A 17,769-nucleotide genomic window follows, 5' to 3' on the forward strand; every position below is an offset into this window, starting at 1 on the left:
ACATAACTTCCCAACTCCTATACTCAATACCCTGACTAATGAAGGCCAATGTGCCGAGAAATTTCTTGGACACCTTACCTACCTGTGATGCCACTTTCCTGGGACTATGTACCTGCATTCCTAGATCTGCTCTACAACACTCCCCAGAGCCCTGCCATTCACAGTGTAGGTTATGCTCTGGTTAAACTTCCAAAAATGAAACACCTCGCACTTACCTGCATTAAACTCCATTAACCATTCCTCAGCCCCCCTACTCAACAGATCAAGATCCTGCTACAATTTTTGACAACATCTTCGCTATCTCCAATACCAGCCATGTTCATTTGCAAACTTACTAATCATGCCTTGTACGATCTCATCCAAATCATTGATATAGATGACAAATAGTAATGAGGCACACCACTAGTCACATATCTCCAGTCCGAAATACAACCTTCCACCAGCACTTGACTTCTTCCATGAAGTCAATTTTTTATCCAGTCGGCTAACTCTCCTTGAATCCCATGCCATCTAATCTTCCAGAGTAGCCTACCATGTGAAACCTTGTTAAATACCTTACTAAAATCCATATTGACAATGTCTACTGCTCTGCCCTCATCAACTTTGTTCAGATCTTCAAAAAACTCAAATTGTGATTTTAAGCTATATGTAACTCTTTCTTGAATACATCCAGTGAATTCCACAGATTCACAACTCTCTGGGTGAAAAGGTTTTTTTCTCATCTCAGTCCTAAATGGCCTTCCCCTTATTCTTAAACTGTGATCCCTGGTTCTGGACTCCCCCAATATCGGAACCATTTTTCCTGCATCTAGCCTGTCCAATCCCTTAAGAATTTTATATGTTTCTATAAGATCCCCTCGCATCCTTCTAAATTCCAGTAAATATAAGCCTAGTCGATCTATTCTTTCATGATATGTCCCGGGAATTAACCTGGTGAACCTACGCTGCACTCCCTCAATAGCAAGAATATCCTTCCTCAAATTAGGATACCAAAACTGTACACAATATCCCAGGTGTGGTCTCACCAGGGACCTGTATAACTGCAGTAGGGCCTCCTTGCTCCTATACTCAAATCCTCTCGCTATGAAAGCCAACATGCCATTTGCTTTCTTCACTATCTGCTGTACCAGCATGCTTACTTTCAGTGACTGATGTTCAAGGTCACCTAGGTCTCATTGCACCTCCCCTTTTCCTAATCTTACACCATTCAGATAGTAATCTGCCTTCTTGTTCTTGCCACCAAAGTGGATAACCTCACATTTATCCACATTATACTGCATCTGCCATGCATCTGCCCACTCACCCAACTTATCCAAGTCACTCGGAAGACACAAAATGCTGGAGTAACTCAGAGGAATAGGCAGCATCTCTGGAGCGAAGGAATGGGTGATGTTTCAGGTCGTGATCCTTCTTCAGACCTCGATTTTAACCAGCAACTGCAGTTCTTTCCTAAATACTATCCAAGTCACCCTGCAGCCTCATAGCACCCCCTCGCAGCTCACACTGCCACCCAGCTTTGTGTCATCTGCAAACGTGGAGATTTTACATTTATGGGACTACCCTAGTATACCAATTTGATCAAGATGGGCAGGTTGGGGGGAATGGCCTGTTTTGTGCCTCTCCATGACTCTATCATCCATTGAATGAGGCATGAATCCTACCATTAGAATGTTCTTCCCTTGATACCTATTAACCAGTTTTACCAAGATTCATCCAAATGCTTGACACCTGGAGCTGTTACTTTCATAATCTTCATGGAATTCATTTCTTCATCCATGTTTGGATAAATGCTTTGATGAAATCTGGATTAGGTGATTAGGAATTTGGGTACGGAAATGTTAAGTAATGTAAACCAAATGAGAATTGTGAAACTGCACACAATATTCCATATGTGGCCTCTTACTATCTTTATTTGATCTCCTAAAATGCATACATTTGCAGTTAAAGTAATTAAACTCCATCTGCCATTGTTTAGTCCAACTGTCCAACTTATTCTTAAGGCAATTTTATTTTTCTGAATTTTGTGGGTAATTCCCCCATTTTATTTTGGTTCTTGGCTGTCCCCTTATTTTGCTGATCAGTGTCAGTACTGTCAGGTTTGACAGTATTGGGGCACGAAAGGGACAAGGTGACATGTTTGGGCTGGTATGTAGAGCCCTTCAGAATCAGCGGGACAGGCAGCATCTCTGGATAGGAATGAGTCTGAGACCAAAAATGTCACCCATTCATTCTATCCACAGATGCTGTCTGTCCCGCTTAGTTACTCCAGCATTTTGCATCTATCTTTATGGGCCTGTCCCACTTGGCCGTCATTCACGCGCCATTTACGCGACCTGCTAGCATGTGGGTAGTGCGTGGGTTGCGCGGGACGGGCGCATGGCGTGGTGTGGAGGAGGTTGGAGTGGCGTGGAGGAGTGTGGACTTCGTCCTGTACGAAATCTTTGCGCGCCATCGGCCTGTCGCGTAACTGACGGCCAAAGTGGGACAGCCCCAAGACCCTGGTACGGCGCAACGTCTCACCTCCAACAGCAGCAGCAGCAGGCAAACGATCGCCAAGCTCGGCCTGGGGCTATGACCGTTGTGGATCAGGATCCGGATCCGTCCCCACTCCTACTCCCAGAGCGGGGCCAAGACGATTGGAGATAGACACAAAATGCTGAGTTACTCAGCGGGACCGACAGCATCTCTGGAGAGAAGCAATGGGTGACGTTTAGGGTTGAGACCCTTCTTCAGACTGAAGGAGAGTCTCGACCCGAAACATAATTCATTCCTTCTCTCCAGAGATGATGCCGGTCCCGCTGAGTTACTCCTGCATTTTGTGTCTATCTTCAAATTACGTCACACACTCCAGACGGCTGTGCGGACGCATGATGACGCGCGCGACCGTCACACGTCAGTCACTACAGGCCGGTCGCGTAAATGACGGTCAAGTGGGACAGGCCCTTTACTCGATATACATTTTACATTGAATTAAGAAACTGCAGATGCTGGTTTATACCAATGATAGACTCAAAATGCTGGAATAACTCAACGGGTCAGGCAGCATCTCTGGAGAAAATGGGTAGATGACGGGAGGAAATAGAAGCAAGAAAAGTCTCGGACAAATCAGGGCCAGCAACAGATGACATTAGGCAGAGTGATTCCGATAGCCCGATTGGTGGCTAGGGACGGTGATCCCAAGAGGGATACATTATTGCAAACATAGAAACATAGAAACATAGAAATTAGGTGCAGGAGTAGGCCATTCGGCCCTAGCCTGCACCACCATTCAATATGATCATGGCTGATCATCCAACTCAGTATCCCGTACCTGCCTTCTCTCCATACCCCCTGATCCCCTTAGCCACAAGGGCCACATCTAACTCCCTCTTAAATATAGCCAATGAACTGGCCTCAACTACCCTCTGTGGCAGAGAGTTCCAGAGATTCACCACTCTCTGTGTGAAAAAAGTTCTTCTCATCTCGGTTTTAAAGGATTTCCCCTTATCCTTAAGCTGTGACCCCTTGTCCTGGACTTCCCTAACATCGGGAACAATCTTCCTGCATCTAGCCTGTCCAACCCCTTAAGAATTTTGTAAGTTTCTATAAGATCCCCTCTCAATCTCCTAAATTCTAGAGAGTATAAACCAAGTCTATCCAGTCTTTCTTCATAAGACAGTCCTGACATCCCAGGAATCAGTCTGGTGAACCGTCTCTGCACTCCCTCTCTGGCAATAATGTCCTTCCTCAGATTTGGAGACCAAACTGTACTGTACGCAATACTCCAGGTGTGGTCTCACCAAGACCCTGTACAACTGCAGTAGAACCTCTCTGCTCCTATACTCAAATCCTTTTGCAATGAAAGCTAACATACCATTCGCTTTCTTTACTGCCTGCTGCACCTGCATGCCTACCTTCAATGACTGGTGTACCAACAGTGGAACTGGGTAACTGCCAATTAATGGAGGGAAGGCAGAGTGTTTGTATAAGTTACCTAAAATTGGCAATTTCAAAGTTCTTACCGCTGGGTTGTAAGCTGCCCAATCAAAATATGAGGTGCTGTTCCTCAAATGTGCATGTTGATTCACTCTGGCAATGGAGGAGGCCCAGGACAGAAAGGTCAGAGTGGCAGTGGGAAGGGTAGTTAAAATGGTGAGCAGCCAGCAGATCCAGTAGGCCTTGACAGACTGAGCGCAAATGTTCAACTAAACGGTCGCCCAGTCTACGCTTGGTGTCGCCAATGATTAAGAGCCCAGGTGAGGTAAAGAAGTTACAGGTGAACCTCTGTCTCACCTGGAAGGAAACTTACACTCGGTCCACCAAGGCCTACAGGATCTCCCATTCGCTAACTGAGTTACTCCAGCATTTTGTGTCTACATTTCATATTTAATTATTTTTAAATTTGATTAAGCATTACTGAAACTATTACAATTTAATTGAACTAATTGGCACTTGTTAGATCACTTCACCATCTATGTCCTTTTGAATTCATTTCCAAACAAGTTCAATCTCAAACTTTTACCATAACTTTCATCTCTAGAGAGACATGGTGAAAACCAGGGTCCTGAAAGCATAAATTATTCATGCAATCTTCTTGTGATTGCATGGATTATGTTTACAGGGTTTGACAAATATTTTGATGAACCAAAGCCTTCACATCTAAGGCTTAATTCTTTTGCATTGAATCCATTTTGGAACAGTTCCATGGTGGATCTGAAGTGCATTATCTTGAACCCTTTAACTGGAATATAAGTATTTGGGTCAAATTCTCAATGTTTTGAAGTTTTATTAACAGCTTAACTTTTAATCTTTTAGGAAGTTTTCTAACTTCTAAAAGTCTCCAAAATCACTTTGCCTTTATCAAAACTGATTAGTCTATCTGGGATTTTAGCTCAGTTTATTCTTCTCCATTAGTACATGCTGGACATGTTTGATATCTCTGCAACTTCCAATGTTTGTGTTACAGAGAAACATAGAAAATAGGTGCAGGAGGTGGTCATTCGGCCCTTCGAGCCATTCATTGTGATCATGGCTGTTTGTCCCCAAACAATAACCCGTGCCCGCCTTCTCCCCATATCCCTTGATTCCACTAGCCCCTAGAGTTCTATCTAACTCTCTCTTAAATCCATCCAGTGACTTGGCCTCCATTGCCCTCTGTGGCAGGAAATTCCACAAATTCACAACTCTCTGGGTGAAATCGTGTTTTTTCACCTCAGTCTTAAATGGCTTTCCCTTTATTCGAAGACTGTGGCCCCTGGTTCTGGACTCGCCCAACACTGGGAACTTTTTTCCTGCATCTAGCTTGTCCAGTCCTTTTATAATTTTATATGTTTCTATAAGATTCCCCCTCATCACTCGTCCTTCTAAACCCCAGTGAATACAAGCCTAATCTTTTCAATCTTTCCTCATATGACAGTCCCGCCATCCCAGGGATCAATCTCGTGAACCTACGCTGCACTGGATATCCTTCCTCAAATTAGGAGACCAAAACTGTACACAATACTCCAGATGTGGTCTTACCAGAGCCCTATACAACTGCAGAAGAACCTCTCTACTCCTATACTGAAATCCTCTTGTTATGAAACTGAAATCCTCTTGTTATGAAACTGAAATCCTCTTGTTATGAATGGATCCTCTTGTTCTAAATGCCCTCACATCTTTACTTTCATGTTCCTTTATTTGGGTTTTCTTTCTCTGTCTCCATTAACCCATTGACTTGAGGATGTTGTTCATCACAATGGCAATCCTGACTTGATCAAAGAATTCCTCTTTGATCAATCGAATCCATGTTTTCCAGAGGTGCTGCCTGACCTGCTGAGTTACTCCAGCACTTTGCATCTTTTTTCCTCTCATTCATCATCTGCAGTTTATATTATTCTTGTTCTCTAACTTCTATCCATGTAATAAATACCAGGAAGGAGAGCACCGATGGAATCAGAGTTTACGATGGTGCATTATAACATTAGTGATGTGTTATTAATTGTATCGCTGTGCCAGTAACTTGAATTAGCCATCGTCCTTCCCATTGCTGCTTGCTGGGATGTCAGGTACTTGGCTGAGAGCTGAGGTGTTTGCTGGTATTCCTGCAGCGATGAAACAGTTAAAGTAATCGGATTGCTGTATCACTCCTTGTGAAATGAGTCTCCAGGATTGTGAGGGCTGGAGTGAAATGTACAAGAGCTCAGCAGGGAGTCCGAGGGCTCAAGGTGTACTCTGGCTGGTGCAGATTAACTCTACCTACACCCTATTGAAAATTGCCGGGAGCTTAGTCTCTCATCTCTCATTCTTGTTGGATATGAATGGAAACTGCTGTCTCCCCTTCCCATTGGCAACACAGCTTTGCTCAGCTCAGAGATTTCTCCGTGTTACAAGTTCTACAGTTAACAATTACTGTGCATTTATAAAACATAGAACAGTACAGCACAGGAATATAGAACATAGAACAGTACAGCACAGGAATATAGAACATAGAACAGTACAGCACAGGAACGGGCCCTTCGACCCAGAATGTTTGTGCCAAACATGATGCCTAGTTAAACTGATTTCATTTGCTTGTATGCGATCCATATTACTCTAGCACTTCCATGTGCTTATCCAAAAGCCTCTTAAACGCCACTATCATATCTACCTCCACCCCTGCATTCCAGGCCCTCACCAATCTCTGTGTAAATAAACTTGCCCCTCGCATCTCTATTAAACTTTCTCCCTCTCACTTTAAGGCTGTGCTCTCTCAGGGTCGGATTTCTACCCTGTGAAAAATGTTCTCACTCTCTACATTATGCCTCTTATAATTTGATAAACTTCTAATAATTCTCCCCTCAACCTCTGATGTTCCAGAGAAAACAATCCAAGTCTATCCACCTTTACCTGTAGGTGAACCCTCTAATCTAGCAGCATGCTGGTAAACCTCCTCGCCACCCTCTCCAAATCCTCTACATTTTCCTGTAATGGGGCAACCAGAACTGCTTATGACATGCCTCATCATTTACTGCCAACATTAACCAAGTAATCATGATAATGTTTCTAATATTTTTGTCACAATCTTGTTTGATTGATGTACAATTACTTCTATTTTTAATTTCAGTAATATTGTTTTTTATCTTGTAATATCAAAATATATATCCATCAACCAATCATAGAGTTGTAAAACATCTAAACTGGCCCTTCAGCCCAACTTGTCCATGCCGACCAAGGTGCCCAATGTAAGCCAGTCCCATTTGCCTGCATTTAGTCCATGTCTCTCTTTCTGTCTACCTTCGATTTAAACCAGCATCTGCATTTCTTTCCAACCCATGTACCTATTCAAATATTTTTAAAGTGTTCTTATTGTACCAGCCTTATCTACTTCATATGGTAGCTTTACCTTGCTGGCTTTACCTTGCACTAAACCTTATTCCCTTATTAGGTAAATGGCGTGATTGTAATCATGTATTGTCTTTACGCCGACTGGACAGAACACAACCAAAACCTTTCACTGTACCTCAGTACACGTGACAATAAACTTAACTGTAAATGAAACTTGTTTTATGTACCCACCACACTGTGTGAAAAAATTACCATTCAGGTTCCGATTTCCCCTCTTAACTTAAACGTATATCATCTAGTTCTTGATTCTACCCTTGGAAAAAATACCGCAAGTGTGGCCTCTCTACCATCTTGTAGAACTGTAATATAAAGTCCCAACTTCTGTACTGAATTACTACACAACCACTTTCAGGGAGCTAGATGCTTGTACTCCGAGATCCATCTGCTCTACAAACTCCCCTGGCCTATCGTTCACTGTGAAGATCCTGCCCTGGTTCGACTTCCCAAAATGTAACACCTCACCTTTATGTTATCAATTTAAAAAGTGAACAGAAGCTATGGACATAAATACATAGAAACATAGAAACATAGAAATTAGGTGCAGGAGTAGGCCATTCGGCCCTTCGAGCCTGCACCGCCATTCAATATGATCATGGCTGATCATCCAACTCAGTATCCCGTACCTGCCTTCTCTCCATACCCCCTGATCCCCTTAGCCACAAGGACCACATCTAACTCCCTCTTAAATATAGCCAATGAACTGGCCTCAACTACCCTCTGTGGCAGAGAGTTCCAGAAATTCACCACTCTCTGTGTGAAAAAAGTTCTTCTCATCTCGGTTTTAAAGGATTTCCCCTTTATCCTTAAGCTGTGACCCCTGGTCCTGGACTTCCCCAACATCGGGAACAATCTTCCTGCATCTAGCCTGTCCAACCCCTTAAGAATTTTGTAAGTTTCTATAAGATCCCCTCTCAATCTTCTAAATTCTAGAGAGTATAAACCAAGTCTATCCAGTCTTTCTTCATAAGACAGTCCTGACATCCCAGGAATCAGTCTGGTGAACCGTCTCTGCACTCTCTCTATGGCAATAATGTCCTTCCTCAGATTTGGAGACCAAAACTGTACGCAATACTCCAGGTGTGGTCTCACCAAGACCCTGTACAACTGCAGTAGAACCTCTCTGCTCCTATACTCAAATCCTTTTGCAATGAAAGCTAACATACCATTCGCTTTCTTTACTGCCTGCTGCACCTGCATGCCTACCTTCAATGACTGGTGTACCATGACACCCAGGTCTCGCTGCATCTCCCCCTTTCCCAATCGGCCACCATTTAGATAATAGTCTGCTTTCCTGTTTTTGCCACCAAAATGGATAACCTCACATTTATCCACATTATACTGCATCTGCCAAACATTTGCCCACTCACCCAGCCTATCCAAGTCACCCTGCAGTCTCCTAGCATCCTCCTCACAGCTAACACTGCCCCCCAGCTTAGTGTCATCCGCAAACTTGGAGATATTGCCTTCAATTCCCTCATCCAGATCATTAATATATATTGTAAATAGCTGGGGTCCCAGTACTGAGCCTTGGGGTACCCCACTAGTCACTGCCTGCCATTGTGAAAAGGACCCGTTTACTCCTACCCTTTGCTTCCTGTTTGCCAGCCAGTTCTCTATCCACATCAATACTGAACCCCCAATGCCTTGTGCTTTAAGTTTGTATACTAATTTCTTATGTGGGACCTTGTCGAAAGCCTTCTGGAAGTCCAGATACACCACATCCACTGGTTCTCCCCTATCCACGCTACTAGTTACATCCTCGAAAAATTCTATAAGATTCGTCAGACATGATTTACCTTTCGTAAATCCATGCTGACTTTGTCCAATGATTTCACCACTTTCCAAATGTGCTGCTATCCCATCTTTAATAACTGACTCTAGCAGTTTCCCCACTACCGATGTTAGACTAACTGGTCTGTAATTCCCCATTTTCTCTCTCCCTCCCTTCTTAAAAAGTGGGGTTACGTTTGCTACCCGCCAATCTTCAGGAACTACTCCAGAATCTAAAGAGTTTTGAAAGATTATTACTAATGCATCCACTATTTCTGGAGCTACTTCCTTAAGTACTCTGGGATGCAGCCTATCTGGCCCTGGGGATTTATCGGCCTTTAATCCATTCAATTTACCCAACACCACTTCCCGGCTAACCTGGATTTCACTCAATTCCTCCAACTCCTTTGACCCGCGGTCCCCTGCTATTTCCGGCAAATTATTTATGTCTTCCTTAGTGAAGACGGAACCAAAGTAGTTATTCAATTGGTCCGCCATATCCTTGTTCCCCATGATCAACTCACCTGTTTCTGACTGCAAGGGACCTACATTTGTTTTAACTAATCTCTTTCTTTTCACATATCTATAAAAACTTTTGCAGTCAGTTTTTATGTTCCCTGCCAGTTTTCTTTCATAATCTATTTTCCTTTCCTAATTAAGCCCTTTTGTCCTCCTCTGCTGGTCTTTGAATTTCTCCCAGTATGCTGCTTTTTCTGGCTAATTTGTACACATCATCCTTCGCTTTGATACTATCCCTGATTTCCCTTGTTATCCATGGATGTACTACCTTCCCTGATTTATTCTTTTGCCAAACTGGGATGAACAATTTTTGTAGTTCATCCATGCAGTCTTTAAATGTCTTCCATTGCATATCCACCGTCAACCCTTTTAGAATTAATTGCCAGTCAATCTTGGCCAATTCACGTCTCATACCCTCAAAGTTACCTTTCTTTAAGTTCAGAACCATTGTTTCTGAATTAACAATGTCTCTCTCCATCCTAATGAAGAACTCAACCATATGTGTGGTAGCAGAGGCAATACCATCAAAAAAATAGTTTCACCATCTCTGATGACGTCAGTATTCTTCTGGTTTCACAGTTAGTAATTAATCTCAAGGGGAATCACGGAAAGAAACATGCTAGGCCCACCACATCAGTATTGTTGTTCAATCGAGCGCCTGCTTATGGTCTGTAGAAAGATCTTGATCCATTCCTTCTCTCCAGAAATGCTGCCTGTCTCGCTGAGTTACTCCAGCATGTTGTGTCTATCTTCGTCAAGAAAACAAGGCCTCTTTGACATCGCTGTCTCCAAAAACTCTGTTTTCTGAAGCACCAGCAGTCGAATGTGTGTTTAGGTGAAGTTTACTGCTGTTCAGAAAATATAGGATTTTATTATTAATTTCAGATACTTCTTAACCAAAGGCAGCCATGGTCAATCAGAAATGTATCTCTAGCCAAATCAAGTGATTCTCTGCCCTAATTGTACAAATTGAAAATGTCATTACAACAGCAGTATGCTTGCGGATACAATGTCTAATTTGAAAATTGATTCTGACAGTCAATAAAAACATCAGCTAATCATAGTTAATCATCGAGCATTTTGTGTTTAACTGCTTATGGAATCTTTGCTAAATCGATAAACTGGTCAGTCAGGTCAACTTTCTGTTAGAGAACATTCCTGAATTTTATTTTACTTGATCTTGCCCAATTCATGCCCAGAAACTTGAAGGTGAAGATTATCCCTGCAGAAATTATTATGCAGAAAGAGCCCTTCAGGTCTGCATGCTTATGCTAACTTTTGTTCTTCATAGAGATATCTTCTTTGATCATGTTTCTCTCTTCTTAATGTGTATCGACTCCCTTGGCAACTCGTCCCTTCCAACCCAAACCAATCCCTCCCAATGTCCTTTCCCCTGCAACCGCAGGAGATGCAACACCTGTCCCTTTACCTCCCTCCTCGACTCCATCCAAGGACCCCAACAGTCTTTTCAGATGAGACAGAGGTTCACTTGCACCAACTCCAAACTCATCTATGTATCCGCTGTTCCAGGTGTTAACTTCTGTACATCGGCGAGACCAAGCGCAGGCTCGGCAATCAGTCCGCCTTAACCTACCTGATCTCCCGGTTGCTCAACACTTAAACTCCCCTCCCATTCCCAATCTGACCTTTCTGTCCTGAGCCTCTTCCATTGTCAGAGTGAGGCCCAGCGCAAATTGGCGGAACAGTACCTCATATTTCGCTTGGGTAGCTTACACCCCAGCGGTATGAACATTGATTTCTTTAACTTCAGATAGCCCTTGCTTTCTCTCTCCATCCCTTCCCCTTCCCAGTTCTCCCACCAGTCTTACTGTCTCCAACTACATTCTATCTCTGTCCCGCCCACTCCCCTGACATCAGAAGGGGCTCGAGCTGAAACGTCACCCATTCCTTCTCTCCAGAGATGCTTCCTGTCTCTAGCATTAATCAACTAGAGTTACTCCAGCATTTTGTGTCTACCTTTGATTTAAACCAGCATCTGCATTTCTTTCCTACACATTCTGAATCAGCCTCCAGGAGCTAAAATCCAGGAACCCTCTTGAGCTAACATTTGAACATTTTAATCAGATTTCTCTTTACAAGGCAAAAAGATGAAATTCTCATCTCCAATTATGGTTGGTTGCTGGTAGATAAGTAATCTTTATCTTCTTAACTTTTCATAAGAGGGTGCCATTAACTCTGATATTCCAATTGCAGCCTGACAATATCTTGTATTAATTCTGGTACAAGGCAAAATCACATTCTTTGTTTATATAGCAGACAATAAGCAAGAGATGGGATTTTAAATATTTTTCAAACATCAAGGAATAAAAATGAAATAATGTCAATGCACTTTTAAAATTATGAATAAACCACTTTTATTCTTCAAATGTACAAAGGTCCTCCTTCCACATCTATTTCTGTAAAATAGTTCACAAAAGACATGTAATATACAGGCAGCCCTCACACTATGACAGGGAGGGATTGTGGTTCCTGAAAATTGATCTCTATTGGTGATATTCCTTACTGTGAAGCCCCATGATCTACACATGCAGCAAGTTGAAAAATATATGCAATTATTTATTTACTTTCATTTTGCATAAATCTTGTAAGAGCGGATTTTTATTCCGTATCCCAGATATTTTTGGTAGTCGTTTGTGAATTCCAAAAGGATGAGTTTCCATTATCCGAAGTGCCGTAAGATGGGAATTGACTGTTCATAAAAATGCACGCCAATATAAAATGCAAATTAGAAGTGGATCAGTTGCCGGGACGGTTGTCAGGTTTGTGCTTTGATATACTAGAATGGTTGTGCTCTCAATTACATGTGCAATAATGTTTATTTCAATTGTTTTGCATTATTGTAGCTCTGAAACTTTGCAAAATCTGGTAAAAATTATTGCGGTATTTGTTGTAACCAATATATTCATCTTGTTTTTAGCACGAATTAAATGTCAGTGAAGGAACTTGGGAAAGAATCTGTACAGAGAAGAATCCTTATGTATTATGCAGTCTTATGTGGTCCTGGCTTGAACAGTTGAAAGAACCTGTTATAAGTAGGGCAGATGTGGAAACCTTAGCACACAAATGTATGGATCCCAATAAAGCCTTTTACTCACTAGAAAAGGTAATCTAACTTTTGTCTCTGCTTAAGTGAAACATCCTTTGTCATTTTCTATTTGGCACCTATTCTGGGGGCTTTTTGAAGTGTATTAACAGTGATGTTGACAAAGTGATTGAGCATTTAACCCCAGTAAAGAATTTTCACACAGTAATCTAGGAAGTAAAAAGGACATTTTTTAGCTAACTTCCTGAACATTTTACAGAGCAAAAAAACAATTGGAACATTTAAATATGTATGAAATTATTTTGCTTGAAATAATTTTTCTAAAGTGGAAATGATAAACCACATGTATACCTCGCTTAACGCTACTCCGCACAGAGCTGCTTTGCTTTTGCACTCTTTGATTTTCGAGCTTAAGTTTTCCAGTGTATGCTTGGCTTCAATGAGTGCTGGGGGTTTAATAGTTAGCATGGGGGTACTTTTGAAAATGCTGCTGCAATAGAGGCGCGATTGTCGATGGGAGCCAATGTGTTGGGTATGTGGAGGTGTTTAAGGGGTGGTTATGACTGTGGGGTTGCAGACTCCTTCACCTGGGTGAGTATAGGTGACTTTCTCTGGCCACCGGGAGACCGGAGGAATTTAAGGGGTTGGGTTTGAGGGCTGAAGGCGCCTACCACCGGGTGAGTAAGGGTGATTTTCCTGGGTGATCGGGCCATAGAGGAATGCAGAGGGCAGAATTTGCAAGCTCCTACAGGGTCTCCAGGCATCTTCTGCTGGGTGCAGGCAACTCATTTACCCACTAAGGTTCAGGTGGGTTCTGGTTTGTGCTTCACCGGGTTAATGTTTGGCCGGTTCCTGGTTAGTTTATGGCTGGATGCAGGTGGGTTATGATCCATTGTCCTCTTGGGTTATGGTCCAGCATTACCCTAGACACAAGGATACAAGGAACTGTAGATGCTGGAATTGTGTGTAGAATACAAAGTGCTGGAGTAACTCAGTGGGTCAGGCAGCATCTCTGGAGGGGCTTATTGGAGTTGGGCAAGGGAATCAAAGCTCCAGTCGGGTAATTGGGGAATCATTTCATGATCTCTATTTATACTGGTTCCGTAAATGGAATAAGTAAGTTAGAAATAACTTTTCAGGATCGCATTTCCATTTGTGCTATGTTGTAATGACCCCATGTAGCATTGTTTTGTTTAGTGCACCATTTTCTAGGAACCTATACAGTGCTAATCGAGGTATGATTGTGCTTAGAAGATTGGAGCATATATATTTGTGTGAGTAAGATAAAAATTGAAGTATATATAGGCTCTCAAAACAATTAGTATTATTTATAGCAATTAATTATGAATGAATAACACTCCACACGTGTAAAATTTGTTTTTCACGGGAGGTGACTTTGTAAACCAATTGCATATTAGCCACTGAAGCATAACATATTCAGGTTTTGTTTTAGATGAGAATAAATTTCAACCACTAGCTGTTTTTGTCACCACTGATTTATCACTGCAAATTCTGCGCTATTATTTTGACAACTTTGACAGAAAATGATGAATCGCAAATCTTTTATAGTTGTCAAGATGGGCGTGTGCGTGGGTGTGTTTAATTTATGTGTTACATAAACTATGGTTGAAACCTACATGCTGTCACTTTTTTCTGTCATAACTGGTGTGAGATAATTACTCTATCCATATACATTGTGTGATATATTTAAAATCATCAAATGTATAATAATGCAATAAAATAGTATGATTATGCATGTTCATGCAGTATGTTTAGAAGCATGATAATCTTCACTTACATAGTATTTTATTACTTTAACCAGAATCAATATCAGGCACTGCTTTGCATTCTTGATTGTATGGCACAATTGCGTGACTTGCCATTTGATGTAGAAGATGCTATACTTACTCGGGCAATTAGAGCTTTTACAAAGGCAAGTACTGCATCTTAGAAACAAAAAAGAAAAATATTTTGTATGATTTACAGAAATATTGTGTTTATTTCAGTATTTAATCCCGGCTATCCTGTGTTTATCCGCATAGAAATAAGAGCTTGTGTTTGTGAAATGACTTGTCATTTCTCAGTGTCACTAAATGTTGCAGATCTGATCAATTATTTCTGTACTCTAGTTATTGATATGGGCAAATGAAGGAAGTAATTAATGTGCAGCAAGGTGCAAAGAGTGGCAAGAGAACGCCAAGAATGTTTTATTGTCATATGTCCCGAAAAGGAACAATGAAATTCTTACTTGCAGCAGCACAGCAGATATGTAAACGTTGTACTCTGGAAACACTATAGTCAACAACGAAATAAGCTCAGTATGTGTATATATTTATGTGGATAGAGCAAAGACAAAAACAGTGCGCCCCCCCTCCCCCCTACCCTCTCCAGTCTATGTGGTTTGCTTAGCTGGAGGTTGCAGTGTTTCATGACCAACTAGGACGTCACCATTTTCAGGCTTCTATACCTTCTTCCCGATGGCAGGTGTGAAATGAGACCGTGGTCAGGGTGATGTGGGTCCCTGATTATGCTGGCTGCCTTTTTGAGGCAGCAACTCCTGTAGGTGCCTTCGATGGTGGGGAGGTCAGTACCTGTGGTGGACTGGACAGTGGTGGACTCCACATACATATATACACATACACGTACTGATGTTGAGAACAAGGTTGGTGTTCTGGCCCCTTTCAGTCATTCGGTTCATCTTCCCACAAGTACTCTGATTCATCATCATTCATAATTCGTCCAACAAAGGTGGTGCCATCGTAAATTTGAAGATGGATGATAATGAGATAATAATGAGATAAATGAACACCTAACAATATATATATATATATAATATCCAATAAAACACTCTTGTCACTCTAGACTCTTGTACATTTAGTAACGTGTTGGATAATGTGCCCATTAATATAATTAATGGTTAATTACAAAATAACTAATTTTTTCCATTGCAGCCTTTGACTAGTACTTGTCAATGATAACTAGGTTTCTGCCACATTTACATGACTTCTGTGATACTCTGTGTGCATGTGATTATACAGAGCCCTCCATAATGTTTGCGGAAAAAGACTCATCATTTATTTATTTGCCTCCTGTACTCCACAATGTGAGATATGTAATAGAAAAAAATCACATGTGGTTAAAGTGCTCATTATCAGATTTTATTAGCGGCCATTTTTATGCATTTTGGTTTCACCATGTAGAAATTACAGCTGCGTTTATACGTAGTCCCCCCATTTCAGGGCACAATAATGTTCGGGACACATGGCTTCACAGGCGTTTGTAATTGCTCAGGTGTGTTTAATTGCCGCCTTAATGAAGGTACAAGAGAGCTCTCAGCACCTAGTCTCTTCTCCAGTCTTTCCATCACCTTTGGAAATTTTATTGCTGCTTATCAACATGAGGACCAACGTTGTGCCAATGAAAGTCAAGGAAGCCATTATGAGACTGAGAAACAAGAATAAAACTGTTAGAGACATCAGCCAAACCTTAGGTTTACCAAAATCAATTGTTTGGAACATCATTAAGAAGAAAGAGAGCACTGGTGAGCTTACTAATCACAAAAGGACTGGCAGGCCAAGGAAGACCTCCACAGCTGATGACAGAATAATTCTCTCTATAATAAAGAAAAATCCGCAAACACCTGTCTGACAGATCAGAAACACTCTTCAGGAGTCAGGTGTGGATTTGTCAATGACCACTGTCCGCAGAAGACTTCATGAACACAAATACAGAGGCTACACTGCAAGATGTAAACCACTGGTTAGCCGCAAAAATAGGATGGCCGGATTACAGTTTGCCAAGAAGTACTTAAAAGAACAACCACAGTTCTGGAAAAAGTTTTTGTGGACAAATGAGATGAAGATTAACATATCAGAGTGATGGCAAGAGCAAGGTATGGAGGGGAGAAGGAACTGCCCAAGATACAAAGCATACCACCTCATCTGTGAAACACGATGGTGGGGGTGTTATGGCCTGGGCATGTATGGCTGCTGAAGGTACTGGCTCACTTATCTTCATTGATGATACAATTGATGGTAGTAGCATAATGAATTCTGAAGTGTCTAGACACATCCTATCTGCTCAAGTTCAAACAAATGCCTCAAAACTCATTGGCTGGCCGTTCATTCTACAGCAAGACAATGATCCCAAACATACTGTTAAACAACAAAGGAGTTTTTCAAAGCTAAAAAATTGTCAATTCTTGAGTGGCCAAGTCAATCACCCGATCTGAACCCAATTGAGCATGCCTTTTATATGCTGAAGAGAAAACGGAAGGGGACTAGCCCCCAAAACAAGCATAAGTTAAAGATGGCTGCAATACAGGCCTGGCAGAGCATCACCAGAGAAGACACCCAGCAACTGGTGATGTCCATCAATCGCAGACTTCAAGCAGTCACTGCATGCAAAGGATATGTAACAAAATACTAAACATTACTACTTTCATTTACATGACATTACTGTGTCCCAAACATTATGGTGCCCTGAAATGGGGGGGGACTATGAATAAACACTGCTGTAATTTCTACATGGTGAAACCAAAATGTATAAAATGTATTAAAATCTGACAATGTACACTTTAACCACGTGATTTTTCCTATTACAAATCTCAAATTGTGGAGTACAGAGGCAAATAAATAAATGATGAGTCTTTGTCCCAAACATTATGGAGGGCACTGTGTCATCCATGCACAGCAACATACCAAATGACCTACCCATAGAGTTGTTGATCTGAAGAAAGCATGCTTGCATAAAGTGGTTACTGTATGGGAAGAATAGCTTATAGATCCCCCTAGGTTGAACTCATCTACGCTCAAATGGCGAATAGTCACACCAGAATGGGAAAGAGTAGGTTAAGTGTGGAACTAAAACAATCTACAAACTTTGCCTTAGATTGGGCATACAATCTGCAAGTATAACAATATAGCTAAATTTGTCTGAAGTTTTCAAGCTTCCTGTGTGAAACATTAAGAACTCTTTGAAAAGGAATTAAGTGCAAATGATAATAGATTTTTTTTTAACACCTGGAAAATTCCAAAGCAATCACAAACTTAGATGAATCAGTAACTATCCAT

The 17,769-nt window shown here is 41.5% G+C and overlaps 1 protein-coding gene across 5 annotated transcripts in view; it reads left to right on the forward strand.

Annotated features, from left to right (window-relative positions):
- Positions 1–17,769, forward strand: part of ptpdc1a (protein tyrosine phosphatase domain containing 1a) — a 154,111-nt gene that overhangs the window by 126,798 nt on the left and 9,544 nt on the right. For 3 of the 5 annotated variants that reach the window (XM_055648173.1, XM_055648174.1, XM_055648172.1), the window contains 2 exons: positions 12,572–12,757; positions 14,520–14,630. The exons of 1 other annotated variant lie outside the window; for it this stretch is intronic. In XM_055648173.1, the coding sequence (XP_055504148.1) occupies positions 12,572–12,757; positions 14,520–14,630 (297 nt within the window). The remainder of the gene's footprint in view (positions 1–12,571; positions 12,758–14,519; positions 14,631–17,769) is intronic. One more of the 5 variants, XM_055648175.1, reaches the window with a different exon arrangement.

The sequence above is a fragment of the Leucoraja erinacea genome, chromosome 16 (assembly GCF_028641065.1).
Source record: "Leucoraja erinacea ecotype New England chromosome 16, Leri_hhj_1, whole genome shotgun sequence".
NCBI lineage: Eukaryota > Metazoa > Chordata > Chondrichthyes > Rajiformes > Rajidae > Leucoraja > Leucoraja erinaceus.